At 47.4% G+C, this 22,572-nt stretch overlaps 1 protein-coding gene across 6 annotated transcripts; it reads right to left on the reverse strand.

The window, feature by feature from the left end:
- Positions 1-105: 105 nt before the first annotated feature.
- LOC149363976 (uncharacterized) lies at positions 106-22,354 on the reverse strand. 6 transcript variants are annotated; one of them, XM_089573956.1, is made up of 4 exons: positions 22,197-22,329; positions 9,672-9,797; positions 1,375-1,555; positions 106-1,263 (listed from the first exon to the last, which is right to left on the reverse strand). In XM_089573956.1, exons 2-4 carry the CDS (start codon positions 9,700-9,702, stop codon positions 1,020-1,022), a joined length of 456 nt encoding a protein of 151 aa, XP_089430082.1. In that variant the 5' UTR covers positions 9,703-9,797; positions 22,197-22,329; the 3' UTR covers positions 106-1,019. The 6 variants fall into 6 exon arrangements, with proteins under 6 accessions (XP_089430082.1, XP_089430087.1, XP_089430084.1 ...); XM_089573961.1 differs by lacking the exon at positions 22,197-22,329 and adding an exon at positions 10,788-10,901; XM_089573958.1 differs by lacking the exon at positions 22,197-22,329 and adding an exon at positions 10,792-10,814.
- Positions 22,355-22,572: the final 218 nt, after the last annotated feature.

Below are 22,572 nucleotides of genomic sequence, written 5' to 3' on the forward strand. Positions count from 1 at the left end.
GTTGCCTTTCGATCCGTTTAACCCGGCTCAGCCCAGCTGAGCAACAGCCATTTTTCGCCTTTATATACGAAGCGCCAATCGTGTCGAGGAAGATCGTCACGCATATACGTTCCATGCAGTTTATTTCGGTGCAGCACGAATGTCACTTTCTTCACATTTGCCGACTAACGCTGGCGCCAAGTCGGAAATCCATGGCACAGTGCGTTACACCGCAACAGCTAGGTTGCATTCGCCCGTTGCATCAGGTGCACATCCGGCGGCGAAATTTTTGGGACCATAAATACTACCAAGCAAATGAATTTCCTATCGGCTTAGGTGTGCACGTATTGGCACATGCGGTGACATACCCAGCAATTCTGGACAAAAGCGGTGAACAGTTTATGAAGGCAATTTTTTCATATAATGTAAGATTTCACTATAACAAGCAATATATCCGTAGATCACCCGACGGCACTCTTGAATTTTTTTTTATAAACTTTTTGCTATCATCAAAAGCGTTCTCCATTGTTTTTTATGGCAGTCTTAATTGTTCGATGCGATCGATGGAAACGCTTTAAAACATAGATTTCGCTACAGTCTAAACAGAAAAAAGTAGAAAGAGAATAAAGTAGTCCTCTAACGCACACACTTGTGCGCTAGGCAGCTTACTCCGTTTTTACTTCCATTGAGATGTATTCGTGTTTAGAGTGTACGTATCAGTAGAATTGGCTATTACCTTCAATATTTCAATAACAGTCTTACAATTTTCGAATTTTAACATGGGACAGTAAGTTTTTAGTTGTGTTAGGCTCGCGCGTCTAAGCCTCGAGGACATTCAGCTGTATCGCGGCATTCGTGGCCGGAAAACTTTTGTCCACCGCTGTGCACACCCTTTTACTTTCACGAGTGCTGCTGGAGGCGGTAGCTCTAAACGCATGGTCCCGCCCACGCTATTGGTATCATTCTCTTTATTGTCACCCGTCCCCTTGTGATCCAGCAAAGGCCGCCCCCTAGCGTCTTTCCGCACTCGCACTGCGTCTTCAGTCCTCGGGTGGCGGTGGAGGGACGTAGGTGCCCTGCGGGTCCCCGTACCCCGGGTCTGGTGGCGGGCAGTACGTGTCGCCTCCGCCGGAGTAGGGCGCGGGCGGAGGCCTGTACGTGTCACCGGAGGTGGTGCCGCTGTAGTAGGACGGCTCGCTGGGCGGCTGGTAGCAGTCGCCGGGTGGTGCGGGGGGCACGTAGGTGCTGCCTTGAGTGTAGCCTCCGCCGGGTGGCTGGTAGCTGCTGCACAGGGGAGAGACAGGTATGGTGTCGATCAATCGAAATTCTAGCCATCCCAAGCCAGCCCTTGTGGCATGCTCCTTACGCGCGAACGAAAAGGAGGAGCGTGCTTACAAGGTGGGCGGTTGGTAGGAGACCGCCGAGTCGACCACGTCCGGCGGCGGAGGTGGGCAATAGGTGGTACCCGCGGGCGCCTGGTAGCTGTCCGTGTAGTCCGAAGGGGGAGGTGGAGGCATGTACGTGTCTCCGGGAGGCGGAGGAGGCTGGTACGACATGCCTGCTCTGCTGTCTGCTTCTGTAGAGATTGGAAAACAAATCGATGTTCAGGTATACAATGATCGCGTGTATGTACCGTCTTTGTCAAAAGTAACCAGGCTGCATGGTTTGCTTCAAACTTGTATAGTCGAGCCCTTGTGACTTTCCTGAAGATCAAAAGTTATTGGAAGGTAAGAAGGCCCTCAGACGTTACCTTGAACGACCATTTCAACTTCAGGAAAGCTGCAAGGGCTCCACTGTACAAGCTAGAAGCGAACCATGCAGCCTGGTTACTTTTGACAAAGACTGCACGTATGCAGGGTGCGGCATAAAGCGGCAACACAGAAGTCAAAACGGTTAGGTGGATTTGGTTGGTTGGTTTGGTTTACTGGGGTTTAACGTCCCAAAGCAACTCAGGCTATGAGGGACGCCGTAGCGAAGGGCTCTGAAAATTCCGACCACCTGGGGATCTTTAACGTGCACTGACATCGCACAGCACACGGGCCTCTAGAATTTATTAACGTGTTTATGTATTCATGGTATTGGGAAGACGACGTTAGTCTAAGGGTTATCAACTTACAGTAGGGCATACTCGTCGTCCTTATCTAGACCACCTGGACAACTGGCAAAGCGATGAGCTCATCCGCCACTTCCGGTGGCGCTGCTTTCGACATCCTACCATGTTATCCCATAGCAATAGGCCGCCATGATAGTACGTCAGAAGTTGTCCCCATAAACGGGCAATAAACGTGTTTTCGCTCACACAGAATTAAAAAAAAAAGTATGTATCCACTTGGATGTTGTGTGAGCTTAACATGATGCTACCACGCTGCCACGTTGTTATTCGGGAATATCCTCGCCAGACACCGCGTACTTTAGAAATTGCATATCTGCATCTTACGGAATTCATATAAGCGCATAACTTCAGCAGCCCAAGTACTATTGGAAGTCAGAGAGTATACCCACTGTGTTCCCAGCTTTTCAACAACTCTGCAACAATGGGGGAATTCTGCATGATCAACTTTACAAGTTTGTTAAGTCGCCTATAAATCAGCTCTTTGCAGACGACGTCCAAATACTCAAGGTTTTCTGGTTTTATCGTGAGATAACTTTCTATATTTACTGAAATACGCATCAGATTCTGCATGTATTTAAAAAATGTATGTACGTCATAAGACGTTCCATGTTTCTAAAGGGACATATAGAAAAAAACTGATAAACGAACAACTCTCAGGCCTATGGCTGCAAATTTTTTTTGTACATTCATGGGAACACCCAGACTTGACGAGTGTATTAGGAACAAACGGAAAACCGCCATCAACAAAACTACAGTTTTTTGCTCACGCGACGGCGTATACAGCTCGCTCGGTTGAAAAGCCGTCGGCGTCATAGATAGTTGTGAGCACCGCGCGTCGGAGAAAAATCGTATCATGCCAACCGTTTGCCGCAGAATGTTCCGGATGGTGTGATACGACTCGGCGTTTCGTGCAGCATAAACTTATTAGTTAGGCTAGGCTGCCGAAACCCTGCCGAAAGCTATAGCTTTCGGCAGGGTTTCGAACCGGCGACCTATAATCGGAGACTGCGTATAATGCGCGGTTCCGGTGTCCACCAAGACCAGTGAGACTGTTCATTCCTTTCCTCAAAAAACAAATTATCGATTTGTCCAACGGGCAAGGCGTCGCGTCGGACGGACGATGGCGTTCCGTGGACTCCCTGGCAGCGCTGCAACACGCTGTCGCGTTCCTCAAAGCTTTAGCGTCCTCCATTTTTTTTTGTAGTGATAGCTAAATTAGCCACGAACTTGCGATTTCGCTGCTGCGGTGCTGCGAGGAGGCACACAGACCGACCTTGAGCCGTTGCCTAGCAACCGCCGCAGCTGGCGGACGCCGCGCGCCTTGCCGCGGAGCCGTCGCCGCAGTATGGTATGACGTCACACCGCTTGCCTCGTCGTTGCGCTCGCCTCCGCTCGCTTCGCCAGCTGTGTCGCATGCCTGATAAGTTAACATATCGGGAGGATTGAAAAGGAGAGCTCGCGTGCGCCGCAACCACCGTTGAGGCGACAGTATGGCAGAGTATCTCAAGCGGAAAAGGGCGGCGGATGCCCCCAACGTCTCCGCGTCGACATCGGCCACTGGTTTGGTTGCCTTTCGCTCCGTATAACCCGGCTCAGCCGAGCTGAGCCACAGCCATTTTTTCTTCTCGGCGTAAAAAGCACAACGACGGTTAATTTTTGAACCCTGGTGGCGCAGTAGTTAATCACTCGGATGCTGTAGAAGATGGTTTAGGTTAGGTTTATGGGGTTTAACGTCCCAAAGCGACTAAGGCTATGAGAGACGCCGTAGTGGAGGGCTCCGGAAATTTCGACCACCTGGGGTTCTTTAACGTGCACTGACATCGCACAGTACACGAACCTCTAGAATTTCTCCTCCAAAGAAATTCAACCGCCGCGGCCGGGATCGAACCCGCGTCAGAACGCGAGTTCAATAACGGCAGCGGCGGCCGCGTTTCAACGGAGGCGACACGAAAAGGCGCCGTGTGCTGTGCTACGTCCCAGGTGGTCTAAATTATTTCGGGGCCCTCCACTACGCCGTCCCTCATAGTCCATGTGTCACTTCGGAACGTTAAACACAATATAGCAATACCAAAAAAAAAGGAGCAGGTCGCGAAAATAAGCGCAGATCGCCAACAGATACGGCGCTCAGTTGGCATGTTTGTTCAGGACAATCACTGTGTGACTAAATAAAGCATAAGGTGAATAAGAAGTTTGACATAATGTGCAACTTCAATCTTCAAGCGCGCAGCTCAATTTTACTTGGTCCTCGCCGAAAAGCAGTCGCTGCGGCTGAAACAACTTAAAAAAAAACAGCAGTTGCTGACACTGGGCAGCGGTCCGCAGCGTTTTGTATTACTCCGCTGTCCAATAGCAAAAGTAAACGAAATCTGTTTTTTGACGTTTGACTATATCAGACAATCCATGTATCAAAATTCTAGAGCTCATCATCTTTTTCTTGTGATAAGCTTCTTGTTTAGGTAACAAGAAACGTTTAACCAGCGGACTACTTTTCCGTCGTGGAGGAATTCTGTGCGCGGAGCTTCACTGCGGATAAGTTATTTGGTTTATGGGGGGTTTACGTCTCAAAGCGACTCAGGCTGTTAGAGACGCTATAGTGAAGGGCTCGGGAAATTCCTTTTAGCTGGGGTTCCTTAGCGTGTACTGACATATTTCGCCTCCGTCGAAATTCGACTGCCGTGGCCGGAATCGAACCCGCGTCTTTCGGGTCAGCAGCCGAGCGCCATATGTCCGACTACAGCTTAGGAGCACCTAGTAAAGTGCTAACGAGAGTGGAGGCCTCTTGACTCTGTGTAAGCATATCCGATTTCGATGGCTATCGCCTCTATTACAAAAGTCCCTCATAGCCTGAGTTGCTTTGGGACGTTAAACCTCAATAAACCAATCTATTAGAAAAATTCGCCGCTGTCTAATTAACATACTGATGGACAAAATAATTAGTCACTTAAAGGGACACTGAGGAGAAATTGAAGTTGGCTTGTATCGACAGAATACCAGATCCTGATTACAAAAACGCCATTCATACTGACAACAAAGCTCTTGTAACGTAGAAAAGAGCAAGAACCAAAATACAGGTATCGCCGCCACAGGCCAAAGTCGCAAGTACAAGCGTGATGAGGTCATAGGACAAAACAGTGTTGCTAGAACCAATGGTTCTAGAAACACTAGGACACAAGAAGCTACAAATCACTGAGGCGCAGCCAATGCATGCGCAAATCTCCTTGACGTCGCCAGATGACGCCACGTGCCCGGCAGCTACGCGCGCGCCTGAAGCATCGGGACCAATCAGCGCCTGATCGCCTGCGGCAGGCGGGCTCCCGCATTGGCTCCCGGTATTCCGCTAGCGGTAACAAGGTACACGGTATTCTAAAGGTGTCTATTTGCGAGAACTTCGCTGACGACTTCGAGAACAAGATCCATCGTAACGCTGGCAAAACGCCAGTGCAAACGTAAGCGAAGCGACTGTAGCGACGGCCACAATAGCCGATAGATGCCTTCAACGTGCGGCCGGCGGTAGCTTTCTTTTCGTCTGCTGCTGGGCCGCTATGTTGGCCGTCAGAAATCACGGAGTCAGTGTTACGTCCTGTCAAGTCATGAGTCTCGTCACTTAGTCCTGTGTCGTCATAGGAGAATCCCAAGTTTGAATCAGAGCGGCGGGAAAAACTTTTTCAACTTCGAATCCAAATTTCTTGGAAATAAATGCATCTTTCGCAGCCGGCCAAGTGGCAACAAAGCCATGAAATGCCGAACTATCGGGTTTTGCTATAAAAAAATATTAATAGTGCTCTCCTCACTGTCCCTTTAAGTTGTCTTGTAGGTTCGTACGGAACAGCTTAGACTTCATAAGGCGCAGTAGAGTGTTTCCGCGCAGACGTTGCAGAAACTCTCGGGTGATGTTGGGGTCATGAAGTTGTGATATTTCTGAGGTCATGTTAGTGAAGGTGCCTGCGGGCGAGCTCGTTCAGTCGCGCCGGGCCTTGGCGCCGTCCCTCCGGTGCTTACACCTCAGAACGACATCGCGTTCCTTGTAAGTGATGCCTTGTCAAGACCGCGCTTTTGGTTGCGTCTTCTGAACGCTTTTGTGCGTTTCGACGCTTTCGTTGTTTGCGCTGCCGTACGAGACACCGCTTGCGTTAATGCTCCTCTTGTGGACTCGGCACAGCACTCGGCTTCCCCATTGCGTATCCAAATGACTGCGTGCGAGCGTCGCCGATAATGCGAGCTGTTTTATCGTAGACGATGAGCGTGTGAACGTGAGGCCGAAAAAGCTGCGTTACTTCAGTCGCTGTACAAAGCTTTGGGCAACACCTCCCAGAAGGCGCTGTTTCGGGCTTCTTTCAAGGAGGCTCGTAAAATCACCTAGAAGCAGCAAAGCCCGCTCTCTGCTATTTGACAGGCTATTTATTTTGCCTGTTTTGTGTACTTCTTGCACCAACTTAGTGGCGAGCTAGCTCGTTGTGTCTTCGTAAAATACACAACCGACCGACCGACCGACCGACTGTCCCGACCGACTGATCGATCGACCGGTCGGTCGGTCGGTCGGTCGGTCGGACGGTCGGTCGGTCAAAATCAATCAATCAAAATCAGTTAGTTATTCGGTCGATCAATGGATCGAAATCAAATCGATCAAAATCAGTTATTTGGTCGATCGATCAGTCGATCGATCAAAATCGATCGATCGATCAATCAATCAATCAATCAATCAATCAATCAATCAATCAATCAATCAATCAATCAATCAATCAATCAATCAATCAATCAATCAATCAATCAATCGAAATCAGTCAGTCAGTCGTTAGTTCAGTTCAGTTAAGGAACGAGCAAGCGAGTTTTAGAATGCGTTAACTAACACTGCTATTATCCGTCTGGGCGTCCAACTAGGCGAACGAATCCCTTCGTCTATCCGTTCTTCTAATGCGGCTGGCTGTAGCCAACGCCATTCTCTATCGCGCGGGCGCCAGACGCATCGTATTTTCTGCGCGCCGGAGATATGCACGCTATCTTATCGCCAAGGTCTTGGAGTGGGTGGTGTTTCTGGCTCTGCTGCACTTATGCGAGTATATCGATAAGCACTCCCAAGTTCCGCCCGTAGTGCGTACTTAGTGCCGTGTTTCCTTACCATACATTTGTTGCAACGGCCGACGGCACGATAGCGCTTGCGAGTTCCCGGAATTTCATGCGCACGCCTGAAGTCCTGGTGTCGTACTGAGTGCATGCTGTGTGCATGTGGCATACGAGGACAGGCAGCAGATCTCTTTTTTTTTTCGTCAGGGAACTCACAGATTTCCTGTGTGCGCGTTTTCTTCACACGTTTCATAAATCGTAGACGGACAAAAGGTTTGTGTGGAAGGCACAGCTGACTTCAGAAATTCAGGGGACGAATTCGAATTCCAGAAAGGTTCTCGGTCTGATGGTCGTTGGTTATCACACGATGTCTTATCTTGATTGCCGAAATCATCGGGTGGTATCTATAGTTACGAAATGTTACGTGAATACAGATACTGCTGCGTTTTAGTCGGACTGGGTATGTATGTATGCAATATATGTTTGTGATATACCACGTGTTTCATTGAAGCCGGCCGCTAATTTTTAAAAATAGGCTTTTTGCGTTACGAAGACGGCTTCTGCGGCAGAATAATACAACTGTCGGCGGAGTAATACCAAAATTTATTGGGCCGAGGGTAACCGCGTTTTCGAAATTCTGAAACCTGATATGGATATTACTTACGGTGAGCTACACGTCTCTCGATAATTAAGGAGCCTAACAGTAATAGTTAAAAAGTTAACTATTCAATATTAGTTAACCAGCCTGCTAGTTTGCACGCCTTAGCTGTATTCTGATGCTCTACACCGCTGACAATGCTATGCCGAAAAAAAAAGTTCTTGTAACTCAAAAAACTATTTTTAAAAATTGTCGAAAATTTTAGGTGAAACATTCTGTATGTGTGAGCGCGCGTGTGCTTCTGAGGGGTGGCTCACTTTGTTGCGACAGCAAGACAGCACAGTAATTAAGTATGTGAACTCGAAATCTCTTGTGCAGGTCCGCGGGCCTTAACTGCGACTTGTAATAGTGAATTTCATGCTTTACTCAGAGGCTACACTGATTTTGGCTTTACTAGCCGCCTTTTTACTAAAAAACGTTAGAGATCACTACGGCACCCGCAGTGGAGAAATGCGTAAGCATTGGCGATACCTTATCGGTGCCTCATCGATACCACAGTTAATTGTCTTACTTAACCAAGTTCTATCAATTGCCCATCTGAGTTTTCAAACTTCGCGCCACGCGTTGGCTCCGCCCACACTTACGGCGTTTTCAAATTTGGCGCCACTTTTGCACAGGCCCCGCCCACTTTTTAGACATTTTTGGCTCTAATGAATTAACTAATTAACCCACCTCAACCTCCTCATTTCCCATACGAGATTTTTTTGATGCTCTACCCGATGGTACCATTCTTTTTCGCATAAACCCATTCGTTCGGACGTAATCGTGCGGACAAGCTCGGGATGACACGAAACCGCAAACAGCCATACAATGCTCACGCATTAATAAGCAGGTCGGAAATCTCGAGTTTTGCTCTCAGGACTAATGCGCTGCTTCCCTCGACGTATTTTCAGCACAGCTTGCATTTATTTTTTGTTTATTACATTTAAGAAGATTGCAGATAACCGTATGGAGTAGCTTACTGCGATTTCCAACATGCTACGCGGTCCCGAAACGAAATATTACCGTTCTGCGGCACTTCCAATTGCAATTTTATCCTTTGTCCACTATTCATGTCGGCATAGTATCTCAGTGTGCTGGCTTTGAAATAATGGCGCCGACCTCGACAGGTTCGTGCAGTGAAAGGTCTGACTTGTGCGCTAAAATGATGGCGCCAAAACAGCCGTTATTGAAGCTGATAAACCTATAGACAATCGTGCGAGTTACAAAACGAGAAAAGCGGCATACATGAGATGGTTCTTATGGAGGAGGGAAGAGGGCGGTGGCCTGTTTGCTGGCCACGTCTATCTAATCTCTGAGAGCAAAAACGACAGCACACTGAGGTTTCAAACGTGCAGACTTTGCACAAGTGTATGTATAGTATACTTTTCCTTTTTCAGACAGAAACGCTGAGATAGGCCAGTTGATTATCCGCGCATGTTTCGGGTAAACATCCTCAAAACCTCAGCCGCCGCTGAACACGGAACAAGCGCACGTCCTTCGCAAAGTTCAAACACTCTCCTCACTCCACTGACGCTCTACAACTTCGGATGGCGTGACACAGCTCACTGTCCCAACTGTCCAGAGATCAGGGCAGACACAGAACACATTCTGTTCTTCTTCACTGGGCCTTAGTGTTGGCCTCAAATAAAGTTTGTTTCCTGCGAGCATCAGCGCTGGCGAGCTACAGCGCTCTTCAGACTTGTAAGTGTGCCTTCCTTAGTACGCGTTTCTCTTCGTGCAGTTTGAACTCGCTGCTGTAAATACTCAAGTAGCGGGAGAAATCTTACGAAGTTGCTGCCGATTGAAATAGTGCGGAACGTAAGTAGGAGCGAGAATGTTTGGTCTACTATACTAGACGCAGTATAATGTTGCGCGTACCGTCTATTTCAGAGGACTCGACGCATCCCATGAGCACCGCTGAGGTGCTCTTGCTGCTCACGCTGCGCTGTGGCCTGTCCTTCCCACAAGGCGTCGCTTCCGTGCTCGCTGCAGGCAAAGCGTCCTCTGTGTACGGCACGGGCGAACAGTGAGAGTCGGCGTCGTCCGACGGAACGCTATTCAAGCTGATGTCGCGCAGGACGAGATAAAGGCTGCTTTGCAGTCGTCCTGATAACATTCGCATAGAGAATAGAATTTCGATACGCGCGTCTCTTGCTATGGCGTGGACCGATCGCGTTCCCGCAGAAGGACGTATACAGACCGCACCTGAGTCGAGTGCTGTGGATCCGCTCGGAAAGCTCTGAGTGTATTAGGAAGGTGGCAAAAACCGACGGCTCTGCACCGGCAATCACGCTGCTGAGTGTGTTAACTGTCCAAGAATGGTTGACTACTGCCAGTGGACCAGGGTAGGTCGCTCAGCACATCGACGGAAAATGCAGGCCGAGCAAAAGAGTTATATAAAACTACGTCGTAGAGCACAACCAACCATGGTTGTATTAGATTGTACAGATAGGCCTCGAATGAGTTGACCGCACTGTCAACTGAAATTGTCTTCAGTACGTATAACGCTTTGAGACCGAGGTTTTTGAATGCTGGACCGAATTAAAGCCCCGAACGCGGCTTGAAAAGCTAATGTTCGAGAGGCGAAATCAGAAACCTTCTCAGAACGATCTGGTTCAATGAACAAGTAAGAATAGTACTAAGTCGAACTTCATTATAACGAAGCGGTTTATAACGAAATGTTTATAACGAAGGAATGAATTTTTCCGTTGGAAGCTCGGTCAACACGGGCTATAATAAAGCTACGGCTATAACGAAGTAATCGCCCTTTCAACTTATAATATATTCCGGATAATTGAACACGTTTCCACTCTGTCCTCATTTCTCGGACTGGCAGCGTATAAAAAAATTCAAGCCGTTTTGGCGGTGAAGGTTAAGTTTAAATTACACGCTCATCCTACGATGATCAGTGAGGTAGCAAGAGCATGTGCCCGATCATGTTCCATTTTAGCTACGGCGAGTACACGAGCGCTGGCGGAGAAAGTGTGCACGTACTTACGGTGTCGGAGAGGTGTGCGAATGATGTCTCGGAATAGCCTGGGCTCACCCGTTTATCTCCCCTCTTTGACAATGGAGTTGGTCGTGTTTGCGAGGGCGGACCACGTGGGAGCCTTCGGTATCGCTCGCCTTTGAAGCATTTGCACGCGTATTTCTGAGGGGCGTGTTGCGTAGCTGCGCCCCGCCTTACTTTATACGAGCGAGGTTGCCTCACAGTTTCATTCGGCGCTACGTAGGTGGCTTAGATCGCACTGCGAATCTTGGGCGTGCGTCATATGGTAGGGTAGATTTACTTACGTGTCGCATCAACTTTAATCAGAATCAGATGTCAAAAAGGGGAGACTATAACAAGGACCTCCTACCATATATACAGGTGTTTCAGGGAAGCCGATTACTAATATATACATAAGAAAAGCGAACAGCCATAGAAACAAAGGAACACGGGGGATTTTTTTATTTATTTAATTTGTGCTGCTTATCAATGGAGAATAGTACTAAATATTTTATCGCTTAAAGATAATTGATTAGAAAAGCAGAAGAAAAAACAACCACATGCTGCCGGTGGGAACCGAACCCACGACCTCCGAATTACGCGTCCGGTGTTCTACCAACTGAGCTACGGCGACGGCTGTCAGATCTTCTGCTTTCGGGGTATTTATGTTTACAATTGACCTAACCTTGAGAGTGTTCATCAGCGCCACCCGCTTTCATAAAAGCGGCGGACGTAGTGCGTATATATATATAGCTAGAAACTTTTCAACACCACATGAAGAAAGATCGTTTACACTGACCTTGAAATAAAATTTTCACACTGAGCTATGAATTTTTGAAGTCAAGATGTGATGTATCAAAATATATTTTGATAAATGTACTTTTCGGCATTACTAATTTTAGCTAAAAATGTTTTTAGAGAAGCCGATAAAATTAGCAGGGGACACTTAAGCTCCGCCCTAAGGACATGTGACGCGATAGCTGATAGGTTAATGCCCGATATATGCAGAATTGGGTATTCTCTAACATTCGTAGATCCCCGGGAATCCTCGTACTCCTCCTGGCGCAGTGGTGCAGCGGTTAAGCGATGCGCCACTGCCCTGCGATGGCAGGTGCTGCCACCGGTGGGACTTGTACGATGCAGGTTGCTCCTCCCAGCAACCTCTCGCGGCCAATCGTTAATTTAACTCCCACCTGCCACAGTGCGCAGTTTGCCCACCATCCGGTGGGCAGGTTGTGATGACGCCACAAGGTCACGTGTCCTATCTGGCCCTCCTACCTCTTTGGTTTGCTTCTCTGGGGATTTTTAGGGGATTTTTCGCTCACGGTCAACGACGCCAACGACGACGCCGAATTTCCCGCCACACGAGCACCCTTACGCTATCGCGTTAAGTCCGCAGAAACACGAAAAGCATATCCGCCATATCATTTGTGGTGATCTATTCACATGAAGATTATAAAAGGTAATACAGTGAAATCTAGTTATAACGACTAGTTAAAGAAACTGTAACATGCTTTGATATAACAAAAATTTGTATTATAAAATTTCTTCAAAACCTGACGCCGGAGCAGCAAAATTTAATCAGCAAAGTAAGAGCGCCTGGGAGATACCTTTTCCGTAATTCTTCACCGTTTCGAAGCCTCTCGCTGTGGTTGCAGAAACCGCAAAAAAAAAAAAAAACTAGCGGCAAACGTCAGCTAGGTTTAATTGGCTTCACCGCAAAGCTCCGCAGCACGTGGTGGTGGCAGCTCAAAAACCAGACAGGGTGGCTTCCTCGCATTACGGGGTGTCGCGTAAAAAACCGGACGCCAGGCTATAGCCGTTGTCATCACCTCCATTCGGTGACAGTCGACATGAGGCGACGATGGCTGCTGGAAAGCTACAACCGACCACGTCGCTGGTTCCCAGCCACTATCTACGGGCACGAGAGGCGCAAGCGGGTGCTGCACCACCACTAGACAATTGTGTAGTGAGGCAAAGCCCGCCGCCTGCCATTCCGGCGGGCACAGTTTGGCGCTCGGCACTTCAATATATCCATCTTTATGAGAAACCGCGTTCGATGTATAAATTAAGAAATGCATGTGTTTGTTGAATATATTTAGGAACAGTTTGATATAGCCAATAAATCGTTATATTCATGAACGTTATAAGAAGGTTTGATGGTGAATTGCTTGAAAATGCTCTACAATGCAATGAGTTTACAAGAAACTGTTTCGAAAGACATTTAGGACAATTTAGGACCAGTCGAAAAACAACCACAGCATTCGCGAACACTTTTGAGCTATTACGAAGCGTCAGTCCGGGGTCGGCGCTTTATTCCTACCGGGCAGATTTTTCGTCAGAATCAAATTCCTACTATGTAACGTCATCGTCGGAGCCAATACTGCTTGAAGCACAGAAATATCTGCTGTAGATGCAGCGGAATTGAGCGCGCCGTTCCGTGAGCGCACTACCCGGAACTTTAAGTTCAAGGACGTTTCCAAAATTCTCGCATTGTGAGATAAACGCAAACTACGCAAGAAAAGAAAGTAGTCTCTAAACCACAAACTAAACAACTAAAGAAATAATCGGCGGCCCCGGCAGCACAGAAATAGCGCTTCGAATCCGTCGATCACCGGTGACCGGTGCATATAATGCCGTGGTAATGAGAGTTTTAAGTAGACCAAAACTTTTTCTGTCTCGACAAGCTCATAATAAAGTCGTCCGCGAATCCAGGTTTTATGTGATTCTGCTGTCGCAATGCACCACTATTGCGTGTAGAGGCCAAAAGGAATCCGAGTCCTGCTGTTACCCGTAATGTCAACATCGAAAAGATTAATGGTGGGGTAATGATTCGTACGACGTAGGTACATGAACGCTACTTATGTGACAGATAAACACACTGTGTAAACGTAGCCTGCAGCTACGCGTCTAACTTCCCAATGTACTACGCTTCTAATTCAGGCTGTTCGGATTGCATGTGCAATGCCAACTGCCTCCAGCAAATTGCGAACGCGCTTGGAACACAGCCAATAGAGGTCATACCTGTCTTCACGCAATGCTTCTTTTAAAGGAAGCTTATTGCCACAGGTCCGAGGAGAAGTGCTAATTATGTCACGTAACTTTTTATTTGATCGTGTGAAGGACACGCGTGTAGGTATGCAGGATCACACATGTGCCTCGTCGGTACGATCGTTGTTCCTCGGATAGGACGCGCTACTCAAGGACAACTGTCCGCGGCTATGCAGATGAGGCTTTCAGCGCGAGCAGTCAGCTTTCAGATCTTTGTCGTTGCCTCACGTTCACCTGGCAGATAACACCGTCGGAGGCAGTCGCTTTGCGCTCGTGCATGGTTCCTACTGCGTAACCACACGTCGCTATAGTGCCGTACTCGTGCCAATACACGTGGCTGGCAGCTCGCGGGGTACGCGGCCAGCGTTACAGTGTTCAAGAATGTATTGATAACCCTCTATTTGTGTGTACGAAACGGCTGTTCCAGCGTACACACACAAAAAAGAGACTGGTTTTGATCGATATTCCTGCTGCGGCGGGCAGGTCTGCGACTTCGACGCCATTCGAAGCGACAAGTTACGCGCACTGGAGAGGTTGCTTTGCCTTCAAGTGTATCGAAAGCGTATTTATTTTTGCGCGATGTAGCCAAAATTTTGTCGGGCAATAGTGCCGAGGGAAAACGCGTTTTCGTAATTTTAAAAATTGATATGGATATTAAATACGGTGGGCTACACGCCTCTCAGTAATTAAGGTGCCTAACAGAAGTAGTTAAAAAGTTAACTATTCAGTATTAGTTAACCAATCTGGTAGTTAGTTAGCACGCCTTAGCTGTATTCTTATGTACTACCCCGCTGAAAATGCTATGGCGAAAAAAAGCGCTCTTCTAACTCAAGAAGTTTATTTTTAGAAATTGTGTAAAGTCTTAGGTGAAACACCCTGCTTCGCCAACATTGCGTTTGCCAAGCACAGATGGTACACATGACTGCGCACATACAAGGTTCAAAATGAGGTTTAGGACACTCGAGGAAACTGATGGTTTGGTTTGGTTTGGTTTGGTTTATGGGGTTTAACGACCCAAAGCAACTCAGGCTATGAGAGACGCCGTAGTGAAGGGCTCCGGAAATTTCGACCACCTGGGGTTCTTCAACGTGCACTGACATCGCACAGTACACGGGCCTCTAGAATTTCGCCTCCATCGAAATTCGACCGCCGCGGCCGGGATCGAACCCGCGTCTTTCGGGTCAGCAGCCGGGCACCATAACCACTGAGCCACCGCGGCGGCTTCGAGGAAACTGATTAGCAGTGATAGTAATTATGGGGTTCCGCATCCCAAAGCTGCATGGGGCTACGAGAGAGTGTATAGCGGAGGTCTGCGTAATAATTTAGACCACCTGGGAACGAGCACCGATATATCACACAGCACACGGGCGTGTTCGCAATTCACCTCCATGAAATGCGGCAGTCGCGGCTGGGATTCGATCCCGCTGCCTTGGACTAAGTAGCCGAACGCCATGATCACTGAACCACCCTGGCGGGCTCTGGCCTGTGCTTAAAAAGCGCTACTTTCGCTCTCTAGGCAGTGAATGGACAATCGGAATTCAGCCTCGCGATGAAACTCGATACGGCAGTCCTGTCCTTTTCTTGTAACCTGCGCTTAACCTGAAGATGCATATCTCGGAATTCCTTTGCGGTTCGCAAGCAAAAACAACGACTGAACCAGTGAACTGATAGGTTCTCAGGTGCCAAAAGCGAGGCATGCGGCTGTGGAAAGCTCCGGATCACTTTAGGTCGCCGTTAATTTTTGTTGCGAAAGCAACACTACGCGAGTCGCCGAGCCATTTCGCGGAGCTGACGAAAGGCCATACTGCGCATGCGCGAGGAGCAAGGACGTCACACGGCGCACAGCTGGCGCGTCGCCACCGTCGCTGCGCGGGTGACTCAGAGGTGCCGCCGCCGCGCTCGCCAGTTGCGCATGCGCGGTAGCGGCGCATAGCTAGTGTGCCGGGGCCGCCGCCGCTGCCACGCGCTCTCCTTCGCCTCTCTCTCTCTCTCTCTCTCCTCGTTGCTTTCGCAATCCTCCAGGTTTAAACAGAGCTAAACCACTGCCAATTTTTGTCATTCAGCGAAATCCTGGAATCAAGTCGTTTATGCGCTTTACCTCCACTAAAATATAGCCAAAGGTGATGAGATCATAATTGAGGCTTCGTACACCTTTGAAAAATACTACAAACATTGAGTCACGGAGGCGCGTTTCTAATGAAATTTTAATACATACAAATGGGCTTAGTTTCACTGCCATAATGCCGCTTTCGGAAGTTGAGAGAAAGTATGGGAAGCCTGTTTTATACACTTCAACACGAACTAAAATGTACGCCATGGCTCTCCATAATCATGCAGAATGACAATTTACTTTAGTTCTCTACCTGGGCGTCACAGTGTTGCACGTGTTTGCAATTTTCTTACTGAGTAATCCTCTACTGTCCCAACTTGGCACACAATATTGACCAGCATTTACGCATCCGTCGTGCAATCATTGCAATGGCGAGTAAGTTTTGATAACCTGCATTCCTCACCATAAAAGGCAGTGCTGAGAGTGTTCCGGGAAAAGATATAAGGCTACGTGGACGGCTGATAGGCAGATAGTGGCCATAAATAACTACTTTTTTAAAGCTGGCAACTGTTGTCACTTTAGGCGGTAATGTAATTTCGAGAATGTATGCCTCTTCATTTATTTACTTCATTTTTAATATGAAGGGCTTGACGCAGATACCTTGTTCCTGCTTTTAACTGCGCCTTGCCAGCAACTTAGATTGAGAGATATAATTACTCAGCTGTGGGTTTTACCGCGTATTGCTTGCATTTATCTTTGACTATAGATTTCGGTGTACGTGACTCGTACCGTATATATATATATATATATATATATATATATATATATATATATATATATATATATATATATATATATATATATATATATATCAAAACTGATTTCTTGTCAGCTGATTAATCAATATATGAGATAAAGTGACCAGAAATTGAAAAACATAACAGGATTAAATTCACTATGTTTCATATTTATATATTGTACATGTTTATTAGGCTGCTGTGCGTGGCAAGGCGTTATGAGGATATGCGCGGCAATCTAGTCCCAATAAAATCACTTAATAGCCGGCGCCTGTCCTCGTACTGTGTGCGTTTCTCCTTGTCCATGTTTATGCTCGCGCTGCAGTTTATTCGTGTGCAGGGTGTAACAACTCGCCCAAACCACACTCCCACTTCGTGTGTTCGTGTATCTCTGACCTCGACTCGGGATGAAGCGTGCGATTTCGCTTGGAGGCTTTACGAAGTGCAAGCGTATTTCGTCTGAAAGAGCGAATCCAGCTGAGGCCTCGGAGATGAGTTATGTGACGTGACGCGTTAGTCATCTTGGCCAGTGGAGTTCCCGGGCAGGTCGGACTTTCACTGAAGAGCCATTGCGTCACGAGCAGTAGGAATGATATACGCAAGATAACGATTTTCCTGAGATAACCCTTTCGCATGAAGTGGCGGTTGCAGCATCCAGTTCCGTTAGCGCTGTTCGCCACTACCTCTGGTCGTTATCTCTGATATCTAGGCAAGCTATCCCCCTCAAGTGCATTCCAGACACTAAAGGTTTCAAGCGATAATATTAAACTGCTTATTTCGCGAGCACTTGCAACTTGCAACGTGGTGCACTCCGCCCAACACTATATGATCGTTGGATCATTCCACCCCAAATGACCCAGAACTTGCGTTCGACCATTTTAGATTTCTATTAAAAAAATCACTGTGTATCGTTACTTTGGTAAACACTCTCCCAGCAGGTTTTCCATGCCGTGGCCGCCATCTCACGTTCAGAAATGGTTTGATTCGATGTATAGGTGGTTCAAAGTCCCAAAGCTACTCCGGCTATGAGGGTTTTATGGTTTTATGGGGGTTTAACGTACCAAAGCGACTCAGGCTACGAGGGATGCCGTAGAGAAGGGCTCCGGAAATTTCGACCGCCAGGGGTTCTTTAACGTGCACTGACATCGCACAGTACACCGGTCTCTAGCAGTTCGCCTCCATCCAAATGCGACCATAGCGGCCGGGATCTAACCCGCGTCTTTCACAGCACTATAGAGCAGTACGCGTTGGCGTTGACAGCATTATTGCAGAAACGCGGCACTGGAGCATAGGCCGCCGCATTGGATTAATTGGCACTGACAATGAAGAAGTTGAAGACGCTCATAACTGGCTCCCTGGGTCAGCGGACACCTCAATCGCGCTTTCTGTTACATGGCGGTGGTGTCCGCCTGCAAAAAATTGTGCTTTCGCACAATATTTCGTGCTTAGCAACGCTAAACCGCCAGCCATTTTTTCTTCCAGTGTGCTCGAACAGAAAACCACGTACGTAACTGTTTACCGCGCCTTTCATCTGCAAATCGCACGAGAGCTTCATTGGAAGCTCACGTATACCATAGAGGCTATCTTCTTCGTCTGTCACTTCTTCCTCTTTTTCCCATATCGATAATATGATAACCAGTTCTCCCACTTGTGCGGCCATGTACGCACTGTACGCTACACGTGGCGCTGTACGCACTGTACGACTGTGCATAGGTGCTCTTGGTTGTAGCAGTGTACTGCGTCGTCATCGGGCCACGCAAGAAACAGACGTTTATCAGCAAGAAGATAGAACAGCCAAGGACAACTTTGTCTTCTTCTAAAACACAACGCTATAAACTAATGATGATGACAGTATGGTGACACGTAGCGCAACCTGTCGACACGTATAGAAATCACGCTTAAGGTGCAACCAGATTGACGGACTCTGAGACAACATACGCATACGCTATTTGAGAACATCAAGAGAAAGTAGCGCGTTGATACCTCTTTGACACGTTATCGCTGCTTCTTGATTCAACGCGCTGTTTTCTCCATGTTCTCAAATAAAGAGCATCAGCTAGCCTAACTATGCACTGATGCCATGTGCTTTTTATAAAAAGCGCGTTGTCCGGGTGAATTATCTTTCCGCCAGAAGACGGACGAAAAGAAATGTGCTCGCACGAGAAACTGAAAATGCGGATGATTAATGCATTCCTGAAATAAAATATAACATATAATCCGCTCCTGCAAAATCTCAGCTCCGAAGCGTCTTGACGCTCTCTCATTCATCGAAACGTGGCCAGGACTATAGCAGTTGTCATTTTGCGCCGCAACCATAGATAGTTGAGCCTCTGTGGTGCAATCGGACATGTGACGTGGAACGTCGCGTGCGATCACGCAGGAGGGCTCTTCGCGAGCTTGTTGGGCAAAGCGAATCGAGATCCGTCTGCCTGCGATGACGAAGAAATTCAAAGAGGAGCGCTTATCTTTATACAGTAAGCGATATCGGTACTCGAGCGAGGCGCCTCTGCAAGAATAGCGTATTTGTCAAAGCCGTGCGAAGAGTGATGCATGAGAGAAGTGGGTAGAGATAGCGCCACCGAAATACTTAATGCTTCAAAATCATCATCATCGAAACTGTCGCAACCACAACCGCTACAGCCATCATTATTCTAGGCTGATTACTAAAGGGTGCCTCGTGCTTCATATTCATTATCTCTTTAGTACACTGCAGGACATGTGCCTCTCCCAACGACCTCCACTTCTGGTGCACACAGAGCGCACATGGACGTAGAAAACAGTGCAGAAAAGAGGACAAGGCACAACGCTGACTAGCAACTAACTCATCACTGCGAAGTGTCTCTAAAATAATGCAGGAAAGAACAAAATCAAGTGCTGTGTAAAAATAGAAAAACGGACAAAGACATGATTACACATGACGCGTAATATGCTGGGCGAAGAGAGCATATGGATCTGTCAGTGGTTTCCTGCTTAGGATAAGTACCGAAGCTTTTTGTCTATGGAAACTCTTTGGAGGGATTACCAACGTAGTTGCCTCCCACTCAGCGCATTTCGTTGATCTTACCATCTTTCCTTTTCAAATGATTTTAGTCTTTACTTTGGTGGTTGTTTCTTCATTTTGGAACTGTTCGGAATAAAGAACTACTTTTCAGCCAGCGCAGTGTCCTTTCTGCACTTTTTCCGCATCTCCACCGCGGCTTCATTATTCCAAAAGAGTGGCTCCTCCTCCTCTTTATTCCAGCTGGCCTCACTAAAACCCATAGAACAAGGGCATTAAAGTTCACAAGCTAACCCCAGGTGGTCGAAATTTCCGGAGCCCTTCACTACGGCGTCCCTCATAGCCTGAGTTGCTCTGGGACGTTAAACCCCATAAACCTAAACCGTAACTTAAAGGGTCAGTCTACTCACCGAGATGAGTGTATAAATAATGGCATATTCTGGTAGTTGGCACCCTATAACATCAATAACGAGGGGTCTGCGCCCGGTTTAGGCAGGAATTTATATTTTATTTCGGCGTTAAAAGTCGCGTAAAAAAGCATGGTGGCGACCCCAAACGTTCATTTTGTTCAAGGAAGTGGTAGTCTTTTTTTGTAGAAGCATAAGTGAATATACTACGTACCATTTGTATGCCCCAATGTCAGAGAAACGCACGTTTTGTTCTAGTAAACTGTAGAAGGCGTACCGCTCACTTTTTCTGTAAATCACATGAATATTTATAGTTACACGTACGCAAAACGCAGGCACATTCCCACTTTTAGTTCAGCGTATGCTAGCAGAGACGCAAAAATAAACTCAGCCTATAGTGGCGCCATCTGGTCGTCAGGACGGGAACCATTGCTGTAAACAAACCGACTCTCCATTTAAGCCTAGGAGCGGCAGAATCGTCACTCTAATTATTAAAATAAAGCAAATTTATCTCTTATATGTTTTCTTATAGGCGAGATGAGACGAAGCGAAAGACAGGCGCCCCATTTATGGCCAGTGAACGCACTGAAAAAGGCAGCAACAACGAGAATTCAGTCCGAAGCGAGAGGTCCGGCTTCGACGGGCGCCGCCATGTTTGTCGCCGCGCGGCGGAAATCCAGATGGTTGCTAGATGAGGCTACCATCTCATACAGATGTGTTCCCACATTAATAAATTCTATTTTAAAATGTTCTACCACACTCCTTGGCACCACAGCTGGCTAAACGGTAATTTGAGTAAAGAGCTATCGGTTGCCGCAAAGAAAATATGGTCGATAAAATTCAGTAGACTGACCCTTTAACTAGCGCCTTCAGTTGCGCTTGTCTTCTCCTGGTATTCGCCCTTACACTCTAACAGATGGTCGGTTGTCTGTCCTGCGCTTTACGCTTCTATACAGATGAAGGCATATGCCTAATGACGTATCCGCTCTTCTAGCGTACAGTCGGGGGCAGACGTCTAGGGACCGCGTTCTCCGTAAACGAAGCCGATAGCTCTACTATTAGCCACCGGCTGGAGACCACATTTGTGGATACGAAGGAGCAGGATAAGGACTTCCACCTCCACTAGTGTGGTCTACAGCCGGCGGCTAGTAATAGTAGTAGTAGTTACGGAGCTCGTGGTCCAAAGACTTTTTTTCCTCGACTGTACCTTACGCAGGCACTTTAGGCCGCAGTTTGTCATCCCTTCGTCTGTGCTCACTGCCTTCGCTTGCGCAGTGTCATACTTTTCTTAGTACTCGCCGAGGTTGTCCCACGGCTCGCATTCTTCATCTTAGCAAGCACACCCTCACCGCACGTTAGAGCAAGACAAGGTTTCGAGCCGTCTATAGTAATTGTAACGCAGATGCCCAACTGAACCGCGTAATATGTTTTTTTTTCATGACCCATAGTTGACATACTTCCATTTGTTATGTAAAATGGCGCCGTTTTTCTACACATTGAAGAACGCGAAGCGACCGTCCTCGAATGGGTGAGATGCTTAGTACGCTTCAGTACAACTCGACTGCCATGGTGGCAGAATAGATAGAAATTATCCCTTAATACCCAAACAATGAAAGTGTGGGTTACATGTATTGAAATTCCCAGATTTCTTCGTTACTCTCCTCTACGTTGCAGAAATTTGAACAACTGCTAGATTTATTTAGAAAAATCTTCTCTATGTAAATATGCTGAAAACTGTTTTATTAGGTTAATATCGGAAGGTTGAGAATGTGCACCTGCGCACACATGATAATGTATACACATATAAATAAACAGCAAAAATTCATAATCACCTCATCACCTGCTAACGCAAAAGTAGGCTCGTTGAAATTTCGCATTGTTTCGCCGGAATGTATAGCTTTCACAATGAATGCCTCACGGCATGACTTCTCCACCTCTGAAACCTGACAGTTTGCTTTGAGAAGTATGCTGAGATATGCGACCTATGCGAAGCATTGAGAATCTGACAGTCTTTTCACCTAAAACAGAAAACTACTTCCACAAGCACAGCCTGTATTGCACGCGATATTCAGAGCGTTGCACGGCTAATAGATCCATATGGAAAAACCCACCTTTTTCCTGGCGACAAGATGGCGCGCTGACTGGGCGGCTTTTCACGCTGGCGTGATATCTACGCGCGTGTGCAGTGAAACGCAACGGCCGTGCTAACAGCGAGGCCGGCCTCTTATCTCTGCTTCCCTTGCTCATTCATTGCGCTTTCTCAGATAACCTTTGCCCGCTGTCCCGGAACGGGCGGACAGAAGCCTTTGTTACCTCCAGCGCGGGAGATCGAAGTGCTACCACAAACTGCCGCAACATCTGGACTCTGTTTGGTTTGTCGCGCGCTGTGGGAGAAATAGCTGCAATCTGTACAAAAGCAGCTAGCTGGGTGTAATGAATATTAGAAACGTACGGTGCCTTCAAGGAACGAGGACAGAAAAACGAAGA

Source organism: Amblyomma mixtum, chromosome 2, assembly GCF_055824585.1.
Source record: "Amblyomma mixtum isolate Tamu chromosome 2, ASM5582458v1, whole genome shotgun sequence".
Lineage (NCBI taxonomy): Eukaryota > Metazoa > Arthropoda > Arachnida > Ixodida > Ixodidae > Amblyomma > Amblyomma mixtum.

What these genes read in the sequence shown, in the direction of transcription:
- LOC149363976 (XM_089573957.1), bottom strand. Translation starts at nt 22,332, where the DNA reads ATGAGCAAGGGAAGCAGAGATAAGAGGCCGGCCTCGCTGTTAGCACGG. An exon ending in ATCTTGTCGCCAGGAAAAAG is followed by an intron (nt 1,556 to 22,196) that starts GTGGGTTTTTCC and finishes CAATCTCTACAG; the next exon opens with AAGCAGACAGCAGAGCAGGC. An exon ending in TCCTACCAACCGCCCACCTT is followed by an intron (nt 1,264 to 1,374) that starts GTAAGCACGCTC and finishes TCCCCTGTGCAG; the next exon opens with CAGCTACCAGCCACCCGGCG.